General features: G+C 36.7%; 1 protein-coding gene across 1 annotated transcript in view; it reads right to left on the reverse strand.

The window, feature by feature from the left end:
- The window catches only part of FAM227B (family with sequence similarity 227 member B), a 226,116-nt gene that overhangs the window by 178,565 nt on the left and 26,882 nt on the right, over positions 1 to 20,669 (reverse strand). The window contains exons 8-10 of the mRNA XM_040227601.1: positions 20,564 to 20,662; positions 9,915 to 10,016; positions 6,274 to 6,400 (exon numbers count right to left, since the gene is read on the reverse strand). Coding sequence (XP_040083535.1) covers positions 6,274 to 6,400; positions 9,915 to 10,016; positions 20,564 to 20,662 — 328 coding nt within the window. The remainder of the gene's footprint in view (positions 1 to 6,273; positions 6,401 to 9,914; positions 10,017 to 20,563; positions 20,663 to 20,669) is intronic.

The raw sequence follows: 20,669 nt of genomic DNA on the forward strand, positions 1-20,669 counted from the left end.
CAACAAAGAAATAAGAAAAATGTCTTTTAAATTCCTTCAACAAGTGCTCTAGCCAAAACAAAGTAATTAACCACAGTGAAAGATAAAATCATAGTAAAAGGTGAAAGGTCATTTATGAGCATAGAACTCAGAAAACATGTGAGTCTTGATAGACATGCAATGTGAGAAAAAACATTGTGACAGAAATCTGTACAAACACATTCATGTTAAATAAATCATAGAGGCTCTAGTGCAGCTACCACTACTGCCTTTGTTTTCAACTTAAATTCTTATCCATGCATAAAAATAAAAATGAACAATTATGTACAGGTCAGTGAATCTTCTCAAGTTTAATACATAGTGTCCATGTTACCAGCCCTCAGAAACAAAATATTCAGCTTCTAACACCATGGACTAGTTTTGTCAGATTTTGAACTTGGTATCAAAGAACTCATACAGGATCTACCTTTTTGTGCCTGGTCCCTCAACCTTGTTTGTGTGATTTGTTTACTACTGTATATGATTATAGTTCACTCATCCTCATTGCTGGCAGTATTTCAGTATATGAATACTCCACAGTTTATCTAAATTTTATATTATTGTGGGGATTTGGACAGTTCATTTTGATTATTATATAAATAGCACTGTTATGAACATTTTGTACTTTTGGTATACAGAAATATGTAGATTCCTGGAGGTTATGTACCTGAGAGTCAGAAATATGCTAGTCCAAATTTAACATATGTTTAGCTTTAGTATATATTGGTAGTTGTCCAGAATATTCATATAATTCCACCTGCACAGTTACCTTTTATCTTAAGAAAATGCAGGTTTGAATTTTTTTAACTCTGAGATGAGTGTAGATTTACATGCACTTGCAACAAATAATACAGAGAGATCCCTGTGCCCTCTATTTAGTTTCCCATAATGGTAACACCTTGTAGAACTACAATACGATATCATCATTGAGGCTAAGGTAGAGTTTCATCCCAAGGATTCCTTAGCTTCCTATTTTAGCCACACCTACCCTTCACTTTAAACCATTTCTCTGCCTGATGTGAAGGAGAGGCAATAAATATCAATCTTTTTGCTACACAAATATTTTCTCCTAAGGTGACACAGCCCACAGAGAAGTACTGAAGCAAGTGTTCAACAGCGATAAATAGCCTATGTTGGAAGAATCAGTTCAGTTCAGTCACTCAGTCATGTCTGACTCATTGCGACCCCATGGACTGAATGAAGCACATTAGGTTTTCCTGTCCATCACCAACTCCTAGAGTTTACTCAAACTCATGTCCATTGAGTTGGTGATTCCATTCAACCATATCTGTCCCCTTCTCCTTCCACCTTCAATCTTTCCCAGCATCAGGGTCTTTTCCAATGAGTCAGTTCTTCACATCAGGTGGCCAAAGTATTGGAGTTTCAGCTTCAACATCAGTCCTTCCAATGAATATTCAGGACTGATCTCCTTTAGGATGGACTGGTTGGATCTCCTTTGCAGTCCAAGGGACTCTCAAGAGTCTTCTCCAACATCACAGTTCAAAAGCGTCAATTCTTTGGTGCTCAGCTTTCTTTATAGTCCAACCCTCACATCCATACATGACTACTGGAAAAACCATAGCTTTGACTAGATGGACCTCTTTGGCAAAGTAATGCCTCCGCTTTTTAACATGTTGTTTAGAGTGGTCTTCCCTGGTGGCTCAGGTGGTAAAACTATCTGCCTACAATGTGGGAGACCAGGGTTTGATCCCTGCATCAGGAAAGGTCCTCTGGAGAAGGAAATGGTAACTCACTCCAGTACTCTTGCCTGGAAAATCCCATGGACAGAAGAGCTTGGTAGGCTACAGTCCATGGGGTCGCAAAGAGTCGGATACAACTGAGTGAGTTCACTTTCTTTCTTTCTTTCCTTTCTTCTAGGTTGGTCATAACTTTTCTTCCAAGGAGCAAATGTCTTAATTTAATGGCTGCAGTCACTATCTGCAGTGATTTTGGAGCCCCCCAAGATAAAGTCTATTTGCCATTGTTTCCATTGTTTCCCCATCTATTTGCCATGAAGTGATGGGACCAGATGCCATGATCCTAGTTTTCTGGATGTTGAGTTTTAAGCCAACTTTTTCAAAGAATATGCATTTGCAAACAAATGTATTCAGGCTAGAAGTGAGCAAACTATCTATTCTGATATTTAAATCAGATACAGGATCTATATTTAGTGTTGTTGTCTTTAACTCAGGCAGTTAGTGTATAGAATGCTTTGAAGACCAATCAGTTCAGTTCAGTTCAGTTCAGTCGCTCAGTCGTGTCCGACTTTTTGCGACCCCATGAATCGCAGCACGCCAGGCCTCCCTGTCCATCACCAACTCCTGGAGTTCACTCAGACTCATGTCCATCAATTCTTCGGCACTCAGCCTTCTTCACAGTCCAACTCTCACATCCATACATGACCACTGGAAAAACTATAGCCTTGACTAGACGGACCTTAGTCAGCAAAGTAATGTCTCTGCTTTTGAATATGCTATCTAGGTTGGTCATAACTTTTCTTCCAAGGAGTAAGCGTCTTTTAATTTCATTGCTGCAGTCACCATCTGCAGTGATTTTGGAGCCCCCAAAAATAAAGTCTGACACTATTTCCTCTGTTTCCCTATGTATTTCCCATGAAGCGATGGGACCAGATGCCATGATCTTCGTTTTCTGAATGTTGAGCTTTAAGCCAACTTTTTCACTCTCCTCTTTCACTTTCATCAAGAGGCTTTTTAGTTCCTCTTCACTTTCTGCCATAAGGGTGGTGTCATCTGCATATCTGAGGTGATTGATATTTCTCCCGGCAATCTTGATTCCAGCTTGTGTTTCTTCCAGCCCAGCGTTTCTCATGATGTACTCTGCATATAAGTTAAATAAGCAGGGTGACAATATACAGCCTTGATGCACTCCTTTTCCTATTTGGAACCAGTCTGTTGTTCCATGTCCAGTTCTAACTGTTGCTTCCTGACCTGCATACAGATTTCTCAAGAGGCAAGTCAGGTGGTCTGGTATTCCCATCTCTCTCAGAATTTTCCACAGTTTATTGTGATCCACACAGTCAAAGGCTTTGGCATAGTCAATAAAGCAGAAATAGATGTTTTTCTGGAACTCTCTTGCTTTTTCGATGATCCAGAGGATGTTGGCAATTTGATCTCTGGTTCCTCTGCCTTTTCTAAAACCAGCTTGAACATCAGGAAGTTCACGGTTCACATATTGTTCAAGCCTGGCTTGGAGAATTTTGAGCATTACTTTCTAGCATGTGAGATGAGTGCAGTTGAGCATTCTTTGGCATTGGCTTTCTTTGGGATTGGAATGAAAAGTGAACAATAGGGACAGGCTAAAGTAGACATCCCCACTGGATTTACCTTATAAATCTCCTAACTCATTGCTATTGCTCATCTCAGCATATTACATACATTCATGCTTGAATACATCACAGAAACTAGTTAAAAGCGTAACAGTTGCAAAAGAAGTATGAAAACTATATTTGCAGATGATACGATAGATGACTTGAAAACCCTAGACAATGAATGATAAAACTCAAACAATAGGATTAAGTAAGCAAGTGACTCATAATATTTACATAGAGAAATCAATATGAAATTGTGGTGGGGGGGGACACAATGCGGTCTATAACAGGTCTGGAGGAAATCTGCTCTGTTCTTCACTTTTTCTCTTATGGTATATTTCTTTTTTGGTCTGAATGCTTTGCTCATTCTCTTTTTATTTCTTATATTTGAATTAATTGGATTTTTCTCTGTAATTAGGAGACTCCTGTCTTATGTGTATAGATGGAGGGGGCTGGTGCTCCAGGTTGTTTTTTAGAGTTTACCTCCCATGGACTCCTTCCTTAAAACATGAAACATTTCCTTATAGAAATGGTTTGGTTATCATTACCATCTTTCTAAATTCCATATATATGATGTGTGGCAAAACCAATATATATTGTAAAATAAAATAAAAAATAATAATAAATAAAATTTAAAAAAAGAAATGGTTTGGCTACTAAGAATTGACACAAAACAATTATAAAAGAGTAGTCAAAAACAGAAAGTTTTATGAGAAGAACTAGACTTCACTCACTTTTCAGTACTTGAGAACAGTCAGTAACTTCTGGTAGTCCATAATGGTATAGTAGCCTTCAGAAAAAATATTGGAGAGATTTTTTCTCTCCAATACCTTAGTTTTAAACCTAAGTGCCTAAATCTCCCAGCTAAGTACTTCAAGATGGAATTTTACTTCCCTTCAGTGTTTTAAGTTCTGCCACTCCTACTTATAATATAGTTTTAAGGGACTTGATTTCAGTCATACCTGAATGGTCTAGTGGTTTTCCCTACTTTCTTCAATTTAAGTCTGAATTTGGCAATAAGGAGTTCATGATCTGAGCCACAGTCAGCTCCCAGTCTTGTTTTTGCTGACTGTATAGAGCTTCTCCATCTTGGAAAACTCAGCAGTGGCCACAGGACTGGAAAAGTCAGTTTTCATTCCAATCCCAAAGAAAACCAATGCCAAAGAATGCTCAACTGCACTCATCTCACATGCTAGAAAGTAATGCTCAAAATTCTCCAAGCCAGGCTTCAACAGTACGTGAACCATGAACTTCCAGATGTTCAAGCTGGATTTAGAAAAGGCAGAAGAACAAGAGATCAAATTGCCAACATCCATTGGATCATCGAAAAAGCAAGAGAGTTCCAGAAAAACATCTATTTCTGCTTTATTGACTATGCCAAAGCCTTTGACTGTGTGGATCACAATAAACTGTGGAAAATTCTGAAAGAGATGGGAATACCAGACCACCTGACTTGCCTCTTGAGAAACCTATAATGAAAGTCAGGAAGCAACAGTTAGAACTGGACATGGAACAACAGACTGGTTCCAAATAGGAAAAGGAGTGCATCAAGGCTGTATATTGTCACCCTGCTTATTTAACTTATATGCAGAGTACATTCATGAGAAACACTGGGCTGGAAGAAACACAAGCTGGAATCAAGATTGCCAGGAGAAATATCAATCACCTCAGATATGCAGATGACACCACCCTTATGGCAGAAAGTGAAGAGGAACTAAAAAGCCTCTTGATGAAAGTGAAAGAGGAGAGTGAAAAAGTTGGCTTAAAGCTCAACATTCAGAAAACGAAGATCATGGCATCTGGTCCCATCGCTTCATGGGAAATAGATGGGGAAACAGTGGAAACAGTGTCAGACTTTATTTTTGGGGGCTCCAAAATCACTGCAGATAGTGACTGCAGCCATGAAATTAAAAGACACTTGCTCCTTGGAAAAAAAGTTATGACCAACCTAGGCAGCTTATTAAAAAGTAGAGACATTACTTTGCCAACAAAGGTCTGTCTAGTCAAAGCTATGGTTTTTCCAGTAGCCATGTATGGATGTGAAAGTTGGACCATAAAGAAAGCTGAGTGCTGAAGAATTGATGCTTCTGAACTGTGGTGTTGGAGAAGACTCTTGAGAGTCCCTTGGACTGCAAAGGAGATCCAACCAGTCCATCCTAAAGGAAATCAGTCCTAATATTCATTGAAAGGACTGATGCTGAAGCTGAAACTCCAATACTTTGGCCACCTGATGTGAAGAACTGACTCATTGGAAAAGACCCTGATGCTGGGAAAGATTGAAGGTGGGAAGACAAGGGGACAATAGAGGATGAGGTGGTTAGATAGCATCACCCACTCAATGGACATTAGTTTGAGTAAACTCTAGGAGTTGGTGATGGACAGGGAAGCCTGGTGTGCTGCAGTCCATGGGGTCTCAAAGAGTTGGATATAACTGACTGAACTCCCACCTACACAGACAAACACACACACCCACCCACACACACACACACACACACACACACATCATGATTCAAACATTTTTTCCCCTTGATTAATGATGGTATGTTATATAAATAATTCAGTTAGCTCTAGAATTTACCCAGTATTATCTGCTATAAAAATGCCAGCAGTGTTCTAAAAGAAGCAGCTTGAAATACTTCTTTTACAAATATAAAATATGTATCATACAGTTTTCTTTCTGTGGCAGTTTTGGTTTCTACAAGAATTCCACTGCCTATAATATTCTTTGCCTTCTAAAGTTAATAAGTGATTAATTTTATTATAACATAGTTTTCAGAAGAAAATCATCATTATTTTGAAACACAGACATCAATATTCTGTTTTGTAAGACAAAGAACTACAAAATTTTTGACTAGAGTAAAGAAAACACTGCAATTCAAAAGTTTTAGGTACCAAAGTAGTGATCAGTACTTAAATGACATTCATACCTGACAACCAAAGAAAAATATTATTCCCTAGATCTTCTTTAAATTCATCATTAAAGAGATTACCAGATTCTGGAAATGCTTCCAGGAATGTTGCATAGATAGCTTGTGCCAAACAATCAGGATACACCTACCAAAACAGAGTCATATTGAAATAATTTCATATTTCATGTAACATTATCTCAAATACCAAAGAAGTTATTGAGTTTGTGAAATACATGTCCCCTTTTCTCCTTATAACTTGTTTTTGACCTTTTTTGCCTCTTTGCACTTCCAACAACTGAAGAATATGAACAAAGAAGAGTTGAAAATAAAGTCATATCAGTTTAGCTATTTGTTAGCATTCAGGGGAAAAAATTTAATTTGGATAAAAGATGAAGTTAACAGTTAAGGTTTAATGGTTCTACACTTATTTCATTTTACCCTGTTATTGATATCCTCTTTCAGAAAAAGTATATCCTCTTTCTAGTCATTATAATAAAAAGTATATATACATTTATAATTGAAATATATTTGACATATAATACTGCGTAAGTTTAAGGTGTACAACATGTTGATATATTTGTATTTTGCAATATGATTACCACCACAGCATCAGCTAATACCTCTATTACATCATGCAATTATCATTTTGTGTGTGTGTGGTGAGAAATAAAAGCATGTTTTTAAATAACTGAAGTCCATTTAGGTGAGTTAATGTAGCATAACACCAATTGTTATTGAGGTTATACTATATTGTTTGCTCCTTGGAATAAAAGCTTTCTTTTTGGAAGAAAAGCTATGACCAACCTAGACAGCTTATTAAAAAGCTGAGACATTACTTTGTAAGCAAAGGTCTATTTAGTCAGAGCTATGGTTTTTCCAGTAGTTGTATATGGATGTGAGAGTTGGACTTTAAAGAAAGCTGAGCACCAAAGAATTGATGCTTTTGAACTGTGGTGTTGGAGAAAACTCATGAGAGTCCCCTGGACTTCAAGGAGATCCAACCAGTCAGTCCTAAAGGAAATTAGCCCTGAATATTCATTGGAAGGATTGATGCTGAAGCTGCAACTTCAATACTTTGGCCACCTGATGTGAAAAACTGACTCATTGGAAAAGACCCTGATGCTGGGAAAGATTGAAGGTGGAAGGAGAAGGGGATGACAGAGGATGAGATGGTTGGATGGCATCACCGACTTGATGGACAAGAGTTTGAGCAAGCTCAAGGAGTTGGTGATGGACAAGGACGCCTGGCATGCTACAGTCCATGGGGTCACAAAGAGTTGGACATGACTGAGTGACTCAACTGAACTGAACCCCAATTGTAAAGCCCTGAGTGAATATCAACTAATGTACAGCACTACCAGTATTCTATTAGACTTAAAGTCACTTGACTACTAAGTTTCTCTCAGGGAGTAACTACACACAGGAAGATACCAGATTTTTATGTTAAAGATTTAAAATATTCTATTTACTATTTTGGAAGGCTGGCAGACACCAGAAACTGGAAGATGTGAGAGATGATTTCTCCCTTTGGTTTTCTTAAAGAAATTAGCTCTGTTGATACCTTGATTTTAATCCCATAAGACTCATTTTGGATTTCTGATCTACATAACTATAAAACAATGAATTTCCATTTCTTTAAGCCTCTAACTTCATGATGGCTTTTACACCAGCAATAGGAAACCAATATAGTCATCTGCCTCAGCAGTGCTCAAATCTGCTGGTAAGTGATGGTATTCTTTGAAGAATTTCATTAGTTTTTTGGGGTAGGGAAAAAGAGGCACGCAAGAATGCTTTAAAAACACTGATATATTTAATTTTATTGAATCAGCCATGGACATTTTAAAATGCTACTGGAGTCACATAATTGTGGTATATAAAATTATGCTAGTAATTAAAAAGTTGAACTAGGTAAGGGGAACTTTGACATTTTGTTTTCTGTGTATATCTCAGCTTCAGGAGATTAGTGGGAAAAGAGATGAAGTGTCAGATGGTGTTGGGAAATTTTCTGAGGGAATATCATTGTATGACATTGGAAGAAGATGAAATAAATACCGTATGTTCAGATTCAATTAATTTATACTGAATAGTGAGATCTGAAGATAATTTTTTGATTCTTAAATATTAATAGCTTTTCTCAGATGAGCCAATTAGTAACAAAACTCCCAATTATCTGAATGAGTTAAAATAGAAATTAATCAATGAGAGATGAGGCTGCACTTCTACTTATACAGCTGTGGTGGTAATAGATATGTAGGGAGGTGGTCTGGTTCACAAGCATAGAAACAGGGGGAAGGGTCCAATCACTAAGGTGCATGTGTTATTTGTTCTCAAGTGAGGCTTTGAATCTTTGTTAAATAACTTCTAATTTCTCCTTGGAAAATGCCACTGAAAATAGGGACTTCAGGAAAAATCAAGTCGTGATTTGAGATGGATTATAAAGACAACATTGATATCAAAAGGCACATCATCCCAAAGAGAACATTCGGACAATAAGTGTAAGACTAGAAATTATAGAATGAGGAATATGTAACGGTGCCACTGCTTGTTTGTTCACATTAAATAGGCTTTTAAAAATTCTTTTCTTAAGGCTTGTGTTAAAGTATGCTTGACTTTATCAAACCATGTATTAGATACATAAGACCGACCACAAAAGGAAAGACTAGGTAAAGGATTATAGATAGGAGAAATCCAGCCAGTTTTGTCATCTCTAGGCAATTTAATGACCCAAAATTCTAACCACTAATGTTTTTCCTGTAAATAAGAAAAATAAATTTATATTAGCAGAGAAAATCATAGTCTATCTTTTGGAATATCAGTGTTTTATAAGGCAACTTATGAATCATGGGTCAAACTCTTCATCTGATGGATAACGGGCTATGGCACTGAGAGACTGAATGTCTGCAAGATCACCTGTGTAATTAGTAGCAGACTCCTTATTCCCAGCCCACTGCTGGCTTCCTTCTATAATACTGTATGTACATTTTTGTAAGATAGATCAAGATTGAGTATAAATATTTGGCAATTTTATGTTTTCTTGATAGACATTTATTTTATTTTAGGATTTATCCATAAAAACTTTTACTGACTTGAAAATACTCATGTATTTCTGATTTTACAGATGTCAGTTCAACAAAGTATTTGAATGTGTCTTCTGCTTTGAAATGCTAGATGTTTACATTTCAAAATACTCAAGGAAATTCCATGCATCTTCACTTCACATTACTCAAGAACATAAATGATTTTAACCAAATTATTTTAACATAGTAAAACAACATTTGATTCACAACTTTGTTCATTGTTCTTTACTGTTAACAGGTGCTTAGTGTTGTACTTATGCACTAACACAAGAGGTTAAGTCCTCTTAGAACAAAATATACTTTATAAAGTAAAAGGAAAATAATTTTGTAGATTAAAAAATCAAGAATATGCATAGGATAAGTCAATATTTTTCAGTATGCAAACAAATAGATTTTGTAAGGCTTTCAGCAGAATACAATATTATGGGGTGGGGCATAACTTAAAATATTAGCTTTTTCACTCTACTTGAGGCAATTTTGCTTTCAAAGTAACAAAATACATTATCATATGTGTTTAAATAACTTTTTATCCTTCATTTTCTATAAATATAATTTGTATAACCAGTTAACTTCTATATTTACCTGAAAGAATGTATCCTTTCGGCTTAGAGGTATGCTCATGAAAAGTGACACATAGCTTTCTGAAATTCTATCAAATAAGCAATCTTGACTTTCTCTGTCAGGCTTAAAAAATAAAACAGGTATGGAATTAAAACAATTGATATTACAATTTAAAATTAGAATTTGTTTACATAATGTCAGTAATTCTATCTGTTCTCAAATGGCAGATCAGTTGCTATAATGGAATGAGCATGGATTTTTGGCATCATGCAGACCTGAATTTAAATGCTGGTTCCATTATTCATTAGCTGCACTATCCTGGGCAAGTCCTAGTTTCCTTATCTGCAAATGTAGGTAATATATACATGCCTTAAAGTAGGATCTTAAAATTCAATTGGACAAGGATCACATTTTGTTAGACTTTGTATTTAAAGCCCTCAGCACAGTGCCTGGCACACAGTAAGCAAACCAATGTCTGATCAGTTAATGAAGGGTCTTAAATAGTGGTTGGCATGTACAAGGCTGTCAATGACATAGCTACTTTCTATTATTCTATAGCCATTCCAAATCTTTCATAATAAGTAACTCAGTATAAAATTAAAGCAATTACTGGAATGAGACAATCAAAGCCAGAACTAGTAAAATAGTGACATGAAAGACTAAAAACAAAGTAGAATGCCATCAGTTCCGTTGCTCAGTTGTGTCTGACTCTTTGCAACCCCATGAATCACAGCACGCCAGGCCTCCCTGTCCATAGCCAACTTCCAGAGTTTACTCAAACTCATATCCATCAAGTCGGTGATGCCATCCAGCCATCTCATCCTCTGTCGTCCCCTTCTCCTCCTGCCCCCAATCCCTCCCAGCATCAGAGTCTTTTCCAATGAGTCAACTCTTCGCATGAGGTGGCCAAAGTATTGGAGTTTCAGCTTTAGTATCAGTCCTTCCAATGAACACCCAGGGCTGATCTCCTTTAGAATGGACTGGTTGGATCTCCTTGCAGTCCAAGGGACTCTTAAGAGTCTTCTCTAACACCACAGTACAAAAGCATCAATTCTTCGGCGCTCAGCTTTCTTCACTGTCCAACTCTCACATCCATACATGACCACTGGAAAAACCATAGCCTTGACTAGACGGACCTTAGTCGGCAAAGTAATGTCTCTGCTTTTGAATATGCTATCTAGGTTGGTCATAACTTTCCTTCCAAGGAGTAAGCATCTTTTAATTTCATGGCTGCAGTCACCATCTGCAGTGATTTTGGAGCCCCCAAAAATAAAGTCTGCCACTGTTTCCACTGTTTCTCCATCTATTTCCCATGAAGTCATGGGACCAGATGCCATGATCTTTGTTGTCTGAACATTGAGCTTTAAGCCAACTTTTTCACTCTCCTCTTTCACTTTCATCAAGAGGCTTTTTAGTTCCTCTCCACTCTCTGCCATAAGGGTTGTGTCATCTGCATATCTGAGGTTATTGATATTTCTCCCAGCAATCTTGATTCCAGCATGTGCTTCTTCCAGCCCAGCATTTCTCATGATGTACTCTGCATGTAAGTTATAAGAAGGAAGAAATCTATAGATAATAATACTATTAACATTATAGTAAAGTCTTAAGGTAAGCACCTTGAATTCTTGCTCTATTAAGCAATGAAGAGACGAATTAAGAGTCCAAATTCATTTATGATATCAACAGTAGAAGCACAAGCTGGCATTAATAGATTTTGGTAATAAACACCAAAAATGATTAAATTCAGTGGTAATTTTCTATAAAATTAGCAAACCGTATGAGCTGGGATTCATAAATGTATAGTATCTTAGAACTGAAATGGAAGTTAGATATCACCTAGGTTAAACCTCTCTAATTTATTGACTGCACTACTGTCCAGAAAGCTTAAGAGCATTATTTAAGGTTATACACAGTTAAGTATGACTGATGCTGATTCTCAAATACTTTGGCCACCTGATGCGAAGAACTGACTCACTGGAAAAGACTCTGATGCTGGGAAAGATTGAAGGCAAGAGGAGAAGAGGACAACAGAGGATGAGATGGTTAGATGGCATCACTGACTCGATGGACATGAGTTTGAGCAAACTCCGGGACCTGGTGATGGACAGGGAAGCCTGGCATGCTGCAGTCCATTGGGTTGCAAAGAGTTGGACACGACTGAGCAACTGAACTGATACACAGTTAAGTAACTGAAAGCCAGACTAGAATCCAGGTCTCCTAACTCCCAATACAGCTGTCATGCTTCTGTAATAAGTTTACAGATGGAGATAGTAGCAGAAACAATAATGATAATGTTAATAGCTAAAAATTCTAGATCATTTATATAATGGGAAGTGGTTCTAAGATTTAGGGTTGTATGAGAATTAACTGAGATTATATATAATTTACTAGTGAATAAAGTTGGCATATTTCAGCTACACAACCTACAATCATGTATGAAGAAATATCTAGACAGAAAGTTTCAGAACATGTCTTTGATTAATACAATTCAGTGTAATATACACATCAAATATACTTTCACAGGAGACTGAGTAGCAAAATAGTATGGTAAATTTTTATACATGTTTTGGTATATTTGAAAAGAAAAGTTATCTTACAGCTGATGGATATTCAAGTTACTGATATGCTCATTAGATCTAGCTATTTAACATATGTTAAATCATTCTTGTATTCTAGGAATAAAGCTAATTGGTCAGGCTCTATAACCCTTTTAATATACTGCTGAATTCAGTTTCCTAGTATTTTGTTGAAGGCTTTTGTATCAATATCCTAAAAGAGGATATTGATCTGTACTTTTTTTTTTGTAGTATCTTTAGCTTTGGTATCACGACAATACTGGTCTCATAAAATGAGCTAGGAGTATTCCCTCCTCTTCAGTTTTTTAGAAGAGTTTGAGAAGGATTGGTGTTAATTCTTCTTTAAATATTGGCAGAATTCACCAGTGAAGTCATTTGGTCCAGGACTTTCTTTGTTGGGAGGTTTCTGATTACTGATTTAATCTCCCTACTAGTTATAGATCTATTCAGATTGTCTATTTCTTCATTATTCAGTCTTGGAAAATTATATATTTCTAGGAATTTGTCCATTTTATACAGGCTATCCAATTTGTTATTATATGTTTGTTCACAATCCTCTTAATCCTTCTTTTTTCTTTGCTGATAGTAAAGTTCCTACTTTCATTTGACTTTAATTTGAGTCCTCTTACTCTTGCTGCTGCTGCTGCTAAGTCGCTTCAGTTGTGTCCGACTCTGTGCGACCCTATGGACAGCAGCCCACCGGGCTCCTCTGTCCACAGAATTCTCTAGGCAAGAATACTGGAGTGGGTTGCCATTTCCTTCTCCCCTACTCTTGCTAGAGGTTTGTCAATTTTATTGATCTCAAGGAATAACTTTTGATTTTATTGCTTTTCTCTACTATTTTTCAATTCTCTGTTTTATTTATCTCCACTCTAATCTATTCCTTCCTTCCTTCTATTAGCTAAGGGTTCAATTTGTCCTTCTTTTTCTAGTTCCTTACTAGGTAGATTTAGGTTGTTGATATGTTGTTTATTGATTTGTTTAAAACTATAAATTTCTCTTTTAGCACTGCTTTTGTTTTTCCCTGTGAGTTTTGTATGTTCTGTTTTTGTTTTCATTTGTCTCAAGCTATTTTCTAATTTCCCCTGTGGTTTATTCTTTGAGTTACTGATTGTTTGGGAACTCTTATACATTAATGGCAACTCACTCTAGTAATCTTGCCTGGAAAATCCCATGTCTAGAGGAGCCTGGTGGGTTACAGTTCATGGTATTACAAAAGTGTCAGACATGACTGAGTGACTAAGAAATGACAACAACTGATCTTTATTATTTCCTTTCTTCTGCATACTTTGGGTTTTCATTTCTTTGTCTAGTTTCCTACACTATAAGCTGGGGTCATGGTTTTTGAGAATGTTCCGTATTTCAAATATAGGCATCTTAATGCTTTAAATTTCCAAATACTGCTTGAGGTATATCTCACAAATTTATTCTGCATTTTCATTTTCAATAAGCTCAAAATATTTTTCAATTTCCCTATTGATTTCTGGTTTGACCCATAGTTCCTGAGAAGTATGTTAGTTTCCAAATATTTGAGAATTTTCCAGATAGCTTTCTGTTATCCATTTACACTATAATTCCATTTTGGTCTAAAAACATGACTTGAATTCTTTTAATTTTATTAGAATGTTTCCCTATCCCAGAATATAGTTGGTAAAGATTTAATATGTACATGAGAAAAATGTGTATTCTACAGTCATTAACAGGAATGCTTAATAAATATCAATTAGATGCATAAAGTTGGTTAACAAAGTGTTGCTCAAATCATCTACATCATTCTATATCATTAACTGATTTCTGTACATTCTACCAATTACTGAGACTGAGGTGCTGAAATATCTATCTATATTTATAGATTTGTCTTTCTCCTTTAAGTATTAAATTTTTAATTAAATGTGTTTCAAAGCATTTTATTAGGTATATAAATATTTCATTGTTATGTCATAACGATGGATAGATTACTTTGTGTTTATGTTAGTCACTCAGTCGTGTCCAACTCCTTACAACCCCATGGACTGTAGCCTGCCAGGTTCCTCTGTCCATGGAATTCCCCAGGCAAGAATACTGGAATGCCCTTCTCCGGGGGATCTTCTGGACTCAGGGATTGAACCTGGGTCTCCTGCATTGCAGGCAGATTCTTTACTATCTGAGCCACCAGGGAAGCCCTCATTATACAGTTACTCTTCCCTGGTAACATTCTTTGTTTTCAGATTTACTCTGTATGATGAGTTCAAAAAAGTTGTTATTTTTGTGGGTTATATATGGCTTATCTTTGATATTTTATGGGTAGAAGTGATACACTTTCCAGGCTTCTGGATCATTTTGAGAGCCAAAGTTCCATGGACAATTTTGAAACCTTTAAGGGTGTATCATTTCTGGAATTCTTCTAGTCAAACATCATCAGGGAAACTTTTATCATTAGCCTATACATTAGCCAGGAATTTTTGGAACACTGTATTTTCACTATGAATATAATAATAAACAATAATAATGATAGGTATATCCACTGAACACTTACCATATACCCTATATACCATTTAAACAACTTCTATGTAAACAAACAACTTTAAATGCGTTTTCTAACTCCCAATAAACAGATACGATAGGAAATTTTTAAAGTTTTTATGAAAGAAGTAAGTAACTATCTAGTTACATCATTTACTAATGGATAAACTTGTTTTGGGAGCTTCCCTGGTGGCTCAGATGGTAAAGAATCTGCCTGCAGTGTGGAAGACCTGGGTTTGATCCCTGGGTTGGGAAGATCTGGAGGAGGGAATGACTATCCACTCCAGCATTCTTGTCTGGAGAATTCCATGGACAGAGGAGTCTGGCAGGCTACAGTCCATGGGGTCACAAAGAGTTGGACCCAACTGAGTGATTAACACTTTCAAACTTGTTTCTGAAAGCCAGGTCTTAATTTGGTTGCACTGAATCCATATTACACTTATATAGTATTTCACAGTTTACTAGGGCTCTTATTTATGTTACTTTTAAGCCAAAAGAGAGGGTTTTTTAAATCTGTTTTTGTTTGTTTTGAAGATGAGATTATTGAAGCTCAGAGAAATTTTTGACTAACCCAAAGTTTCACCCTCAGTTCAATTCAGTTCAGTCACTCAGTCGTGTCTGACTCTTTGCAACCCCATGGACTGCAGCACGCCAGGCCTCCCTGTCCTTCACCAACTCCCAGAGTTTATCCAAACTCATGTCCATTGAGTCAGTGATGCCATCCAACCATCCCAACCTCTGTTGTTCCCTTCTCTCCTGCCTTCAATCTTTCCCAGCATCAGGGTCTTTTCAAATGAGCCAGTTCTTCACATCAGGTGGCCAAAGTATTGAAATGTCACCCTAACTATCGGGAAAACCAGATTTAAAATTTTAACTTCTTGGATTAAGTTCAGTTCAGCTCAGTTCGGTCACTCAGTCGTGTCTGACTCTTTGTGACCCCATGAACTGCAGCACACCAGGCTTTCCAGTGCATCACCAATTTACTCAAACTCAAGTCCATTGAGTAGGTGATGCCATCTAACCATCTCATCCTCTGTCATCCCCTTCTCTTCCTGCCTTCAATCATTCCCAGCATCAAGGTCTTTTCAAATGAGTCAGTTCTTTGCATCAGGTGGCCAAAGTACTGGAGTTTCAGCTGCAGCATCAGTCCTTCCAATGAATATTCAGGACTGATTTCCTTTAGGATGGACTGGTTGGATCTCCTTGTAGTTCAAGGGACTCCCAAGAGTCTTCTCCAACACCACAGTTCAAAAGCATCAATTCTTTGGCACTCACCTTTCTTTATAGTCCAACTCTCACATCCATACATGACTACTGGAAAAACCATGGCTTTGACTAGATGGACCTTTGTTGGCAAAGTAATGTCTCTGCTTTTTAATATGCTGTCTAGGTTGGTCATAACTTTTCTTCCAAGGAATAAGCATCTTTTTTTCATGGCTGCAGTAACCACCTGCAATGATTTTGGAGCCCCCTAAATAAAGTCTGTCACTGTTTCCTAGATTCAAGCCTAGCACTTTTTCTACCAGATCAATCTACCACTAAGTTACAGGTAATAAAAGAAATTTGCTTTTATATTAGTCACCTAACAATTACTGAAATAAATTTCAGAGTCAACATACTGAATCATGCTATATTCTAGAGTATGATTATATATTATTTCATATTGTGCTGTTGATAATTAAATTGTACTAGTGGCTTGGGGTGAGGTTATTCTAGTTATAAAGTCAGTACTATTTATCATTTATCAGTTCAGTTCAGCTCAGTTGTGTCCAGCTCTTTGCGACCCAATGAACCACAGCACGCCTATACGATGGACCTAAAAATAGATAGAATGTATGTGTTTTGTATTCACCTGAAAATGTAGCACAGCTTGAAATATGAGCTTACCTAACAGTACAAATATTCCCACACAATGCTGGTAAAAATGTATGAGCACTCACTACATTTATTTGATGTATTTAGGAACCTAAGAGGCCATGCTATTAATCTAGTTCATTGGCTTCATATATTTAACAAAAGAACCCTCTTAGAAATAAAATCATAGGTAAAATGTAACGAACAGAACAGATGAAAGAGGTGCTGTTCTGGTTAAATCATGGATATGTTGCTTCAATATGACTAGGATACCCTTTCAGTTCCTTTAGAACAGTAGCAGAACACTCACTCAGATCAATCATATAATGTTCCTCAAAACACATCAGAGATCTTAATGATATTAGAAATGTTATTAAATTATAAGATTTTAAAATAATTACTATAATTTCAGGAAGCCAGTAGTTAGAGAGAATAGTTTGCTTAAAGACAAAATGACTTCTAATTCCTTGTTATTCCACAGATACCCCTATAAATGTAGTGGGTTGTTAACATTTTTGTGTCAGATCTGTTTGTTCCAAATAATGTAGCTTGACAAAGCAGTTACTAGAAACATTGCTAGATTATGTTTCCTTCAAAAGCTTGTCATATATATAACCCTAACAAATTTAAGTGGGAAAGTAATGCTTTCTCTTTGTTATCATGGAAAAATATAAATTTGGAATTCAGATCTGGAAAAAGAAATCTAAGGTAATGAAAGTCTGATTTTATGTTTCCCTATATTATTACCTTTGTAGAACTGATATACCACTTCCTATTTCTCATTCAACTCCTAACGATATCAGAAATACAGAACAGATACTCTTACCTTGAATTACATTAATTATTCTAACACATGTGAAGTGATGATGAAGTGAAAGTCCCTCAGTTGTTGTCCGACTTTTTGCGACCTCATGGACTATACTATACGGTCCATGGGATTCTCTAGGCCAGGATACTGGAGTGGGTAGCCTTTCCCTTCTCCAGGGCATCTTCTCATCCCAAGGACTGAACCAGATCTCCTGCATTGCTGGCGGATCCTATAACAGTTGAGCCACAAGGAACATAATGTTCTATTCAAATAGTTTTATGAAAAATTAATAGAACTCACTCCTTCATTGTATGAAAGAATCCATAAGCAGTTTTCTTTGGGCAATTTGAGCTGGGGAGGTGAAGAACTGAGCCTAATATCAGGCTTCCGTGATGGGGCAGCACACCTTCTTAATGCTTGGACTGTGATCCCCAGCATTACTCCGCTTTTCATTCTTCTAGATCCAGAGGCCACAGAGCAGCCATTGGTATTCGCCACTTTCTCCAGGCTCATATTCTCTGATGTAATACTTGCATACTGCTTATTTCCATTCTCTTATTGCTTCCCAGATACCCATGTCCTTCTCTTTTTAATCCTAAGCAGAGTTTTCATCTTTCTTAATCAAGAGAGGACCCTCTCATCTGATATATTGTGTTTTCGAAGTGAAACCTCTTTCAATGTCACTGATTTGCAGTGGATTTTCTCTTTGGTGTTCATCACTGCATTATAATATTGGGTAAAGCTACAACTTTATTATTTACTACACTGTTTGATTTATTTATTTATTTTTATTATTTTTATTTTTACTTTATTTTACAATACTTTATTGGTTTTGCAATACATTGACATGAATCTGCCACGGGTGTACATGAGCTCCCAAACATGAACCCCCCTCCCACCTTCCACCCCACATCATCCCTCCGGATCATCCCCATGCACCAGCCCCAAGCATCCTGCATCCTGCATCGAACACAGACTGGCAATTCCTTTCTTACATGATAGTATACATGTTTTAATGCCATTTTCCCAAATCATCCCACCCTCTCCCTCTCCCTCAGAGTCCAAAAGTCCGTTCTACACATCTGTGTCTCTTTTGCTGTCTTGCATACGGGGTCATCATTGCCATCTTTCTAAATTCCATATATATTTGTTAGTATACTGTATTGGTGTTTTTCTTTCTGGCTTACTTCACTCTGTATAATCGGCTCTAGTTTCATCCATCTCATTAGAACTGATTCAAATGTATTCTTTTTAATGGCTGAGTAATACTCCATTGTGTGTATGTACCACAGCTTTCTTATCCATTCATCTGCTGATGGACATCAAGGTTGTTTCCATGTCCTGGCTATTATAAACAGTGCTGCGATGAACATTGGGGTACATGTGTCTCTTTCTATTCTGGTTTCCTTGGTGTGTATGCCCAGCAGTGGGATTGCTGGGTCATAATGCAGTTCTATTTGCAATTTTTAAGGAATCTCCACACTGTTCTCGATAGTGGCTGTACTAGTTTGCATTCCCACCAATAGTGTAAGAGGGTTCCCTTTTCTCCACACCCTCTCCAGCATTTATTGCTTGCAGACTTTTGGATCGCAGCCATTCTGACTGGTGTGAAGTGGTACCTCAATGTGGTCTTGATTTGCATTTCTCTGATAATGAGTGACGTTGAGCATCTTTTCATGTGTTTGTTAGCCATCTGCATGTCTTCTTTGGAGAAATGTCTATTTAGTTCTTTGGCCCATTTTTTGATTGGGTCATTTATTTTTCTGGAATTGAGCTGCATAAGTTGCCTGTATATTTTTGAGATTAGTTGTTTGTCAGTTGCTTCATTTGCTATTATTTTCTCCCATTCAGAAGGCTGTCTTTTCACCTTGCTTATATTTTCCTTGGTTGTGCAGAAGCTTTTAATTTTAATTAGATCCCATTTGTTTATTTTTGCTTTTATTTCCAGTATTCTGGGAGATGGATCATAGAGGATCCTGCTGTGATTTATGTTGGAGAGTGCATTCACCATTGCAATGAAAAGAATAAAATACTTAGGAATATATCTACCTAATGAAACAAAAGACCTATATATAGAAAACTATAAAACACTCATGAAAGAAATCAAAAAGGACACTAATAGATGGAGAAATATACCATGTTCATGGATTGGAAGAATCAATATAGTGAAAATGAGGATACTACCCAAAGCAATCTACAGATTCAATGCAATCCCTATCAAGCTACCAGCGGTATTTTTCACAGAACTAGAACAAATAATTTAAAGATTTGTATGGAAATACAAAAAAACCTCGAATAGCCAAAGCAATCTTGAGAAAGAAGAATGGAACTGGAGGAATCAACTTGCCTGACTTCAGGCTCTACTACAAAGCCACAGTCATCAAGACAGTATGGTACTGGCACAAAGACAGAAATATAGATCAATGGAACAAAATAGAAAGCCCAGAGATAAATCCACACACATATGGACACCTTTTCTTTGACAAAGGAGGCAAGAATATACAATGGAGTAAAGACAATCTCTTTAACAAGTGGTGCTGGGAAAACTGGTCAACCACTTGTAAAAGAATGAAACTAGATCACTTTCTAACACCACACACAAAAATAAACTCAAAATGGATTAAAGATCTAAATGTAAGACCAGAAACTATAAAACTCCTAGAGAAGAACATAGGCAAAATACAGTGTTTGATTTAATTAATCTTTTTCTGACTAATACAGACTCTGGATCTTTGAAATCCACATTAAGGTTTTAACTCCTCTAAAAGAACTCTAGATTTCAAACATGACTTCTAATATATGCAGAACACTAAGAAAACAAGCTTTGTGATAGGATCAGAAGAACATTAAAAAAACACCAGTGTTACCGCTAATGAAAAATTATGCTGCAAATCAACTTTTTAAAAAGAAGTTTTAAAAAAACACTTTACCTTAAATTTATGGAGAAACCACCACCAAAAGCAATCATGCAAAAGAGCAATAGAGGCTTCTGAGAGAAAATGAGTCCTCCAGATTTTAAAAACTTTTCCCTATGGA

Source organism: Oryx dammah, unplaced genomic scaffold, assembly GCF_014754425.2.
Source record: "Oryx dammah isolate SB20612 unplaced genomic scaffold, SCBI_Odam_1.1 HiC_scaffold_26, whole genome shotgun sequence".
Classification (NCBI taxonomy): domain Eukaryota; kingdom Metazoa; phylum Chordata; class Mammalia; order Artiodactyla; family Bovidae; genus Oryx; species Oryx dammah.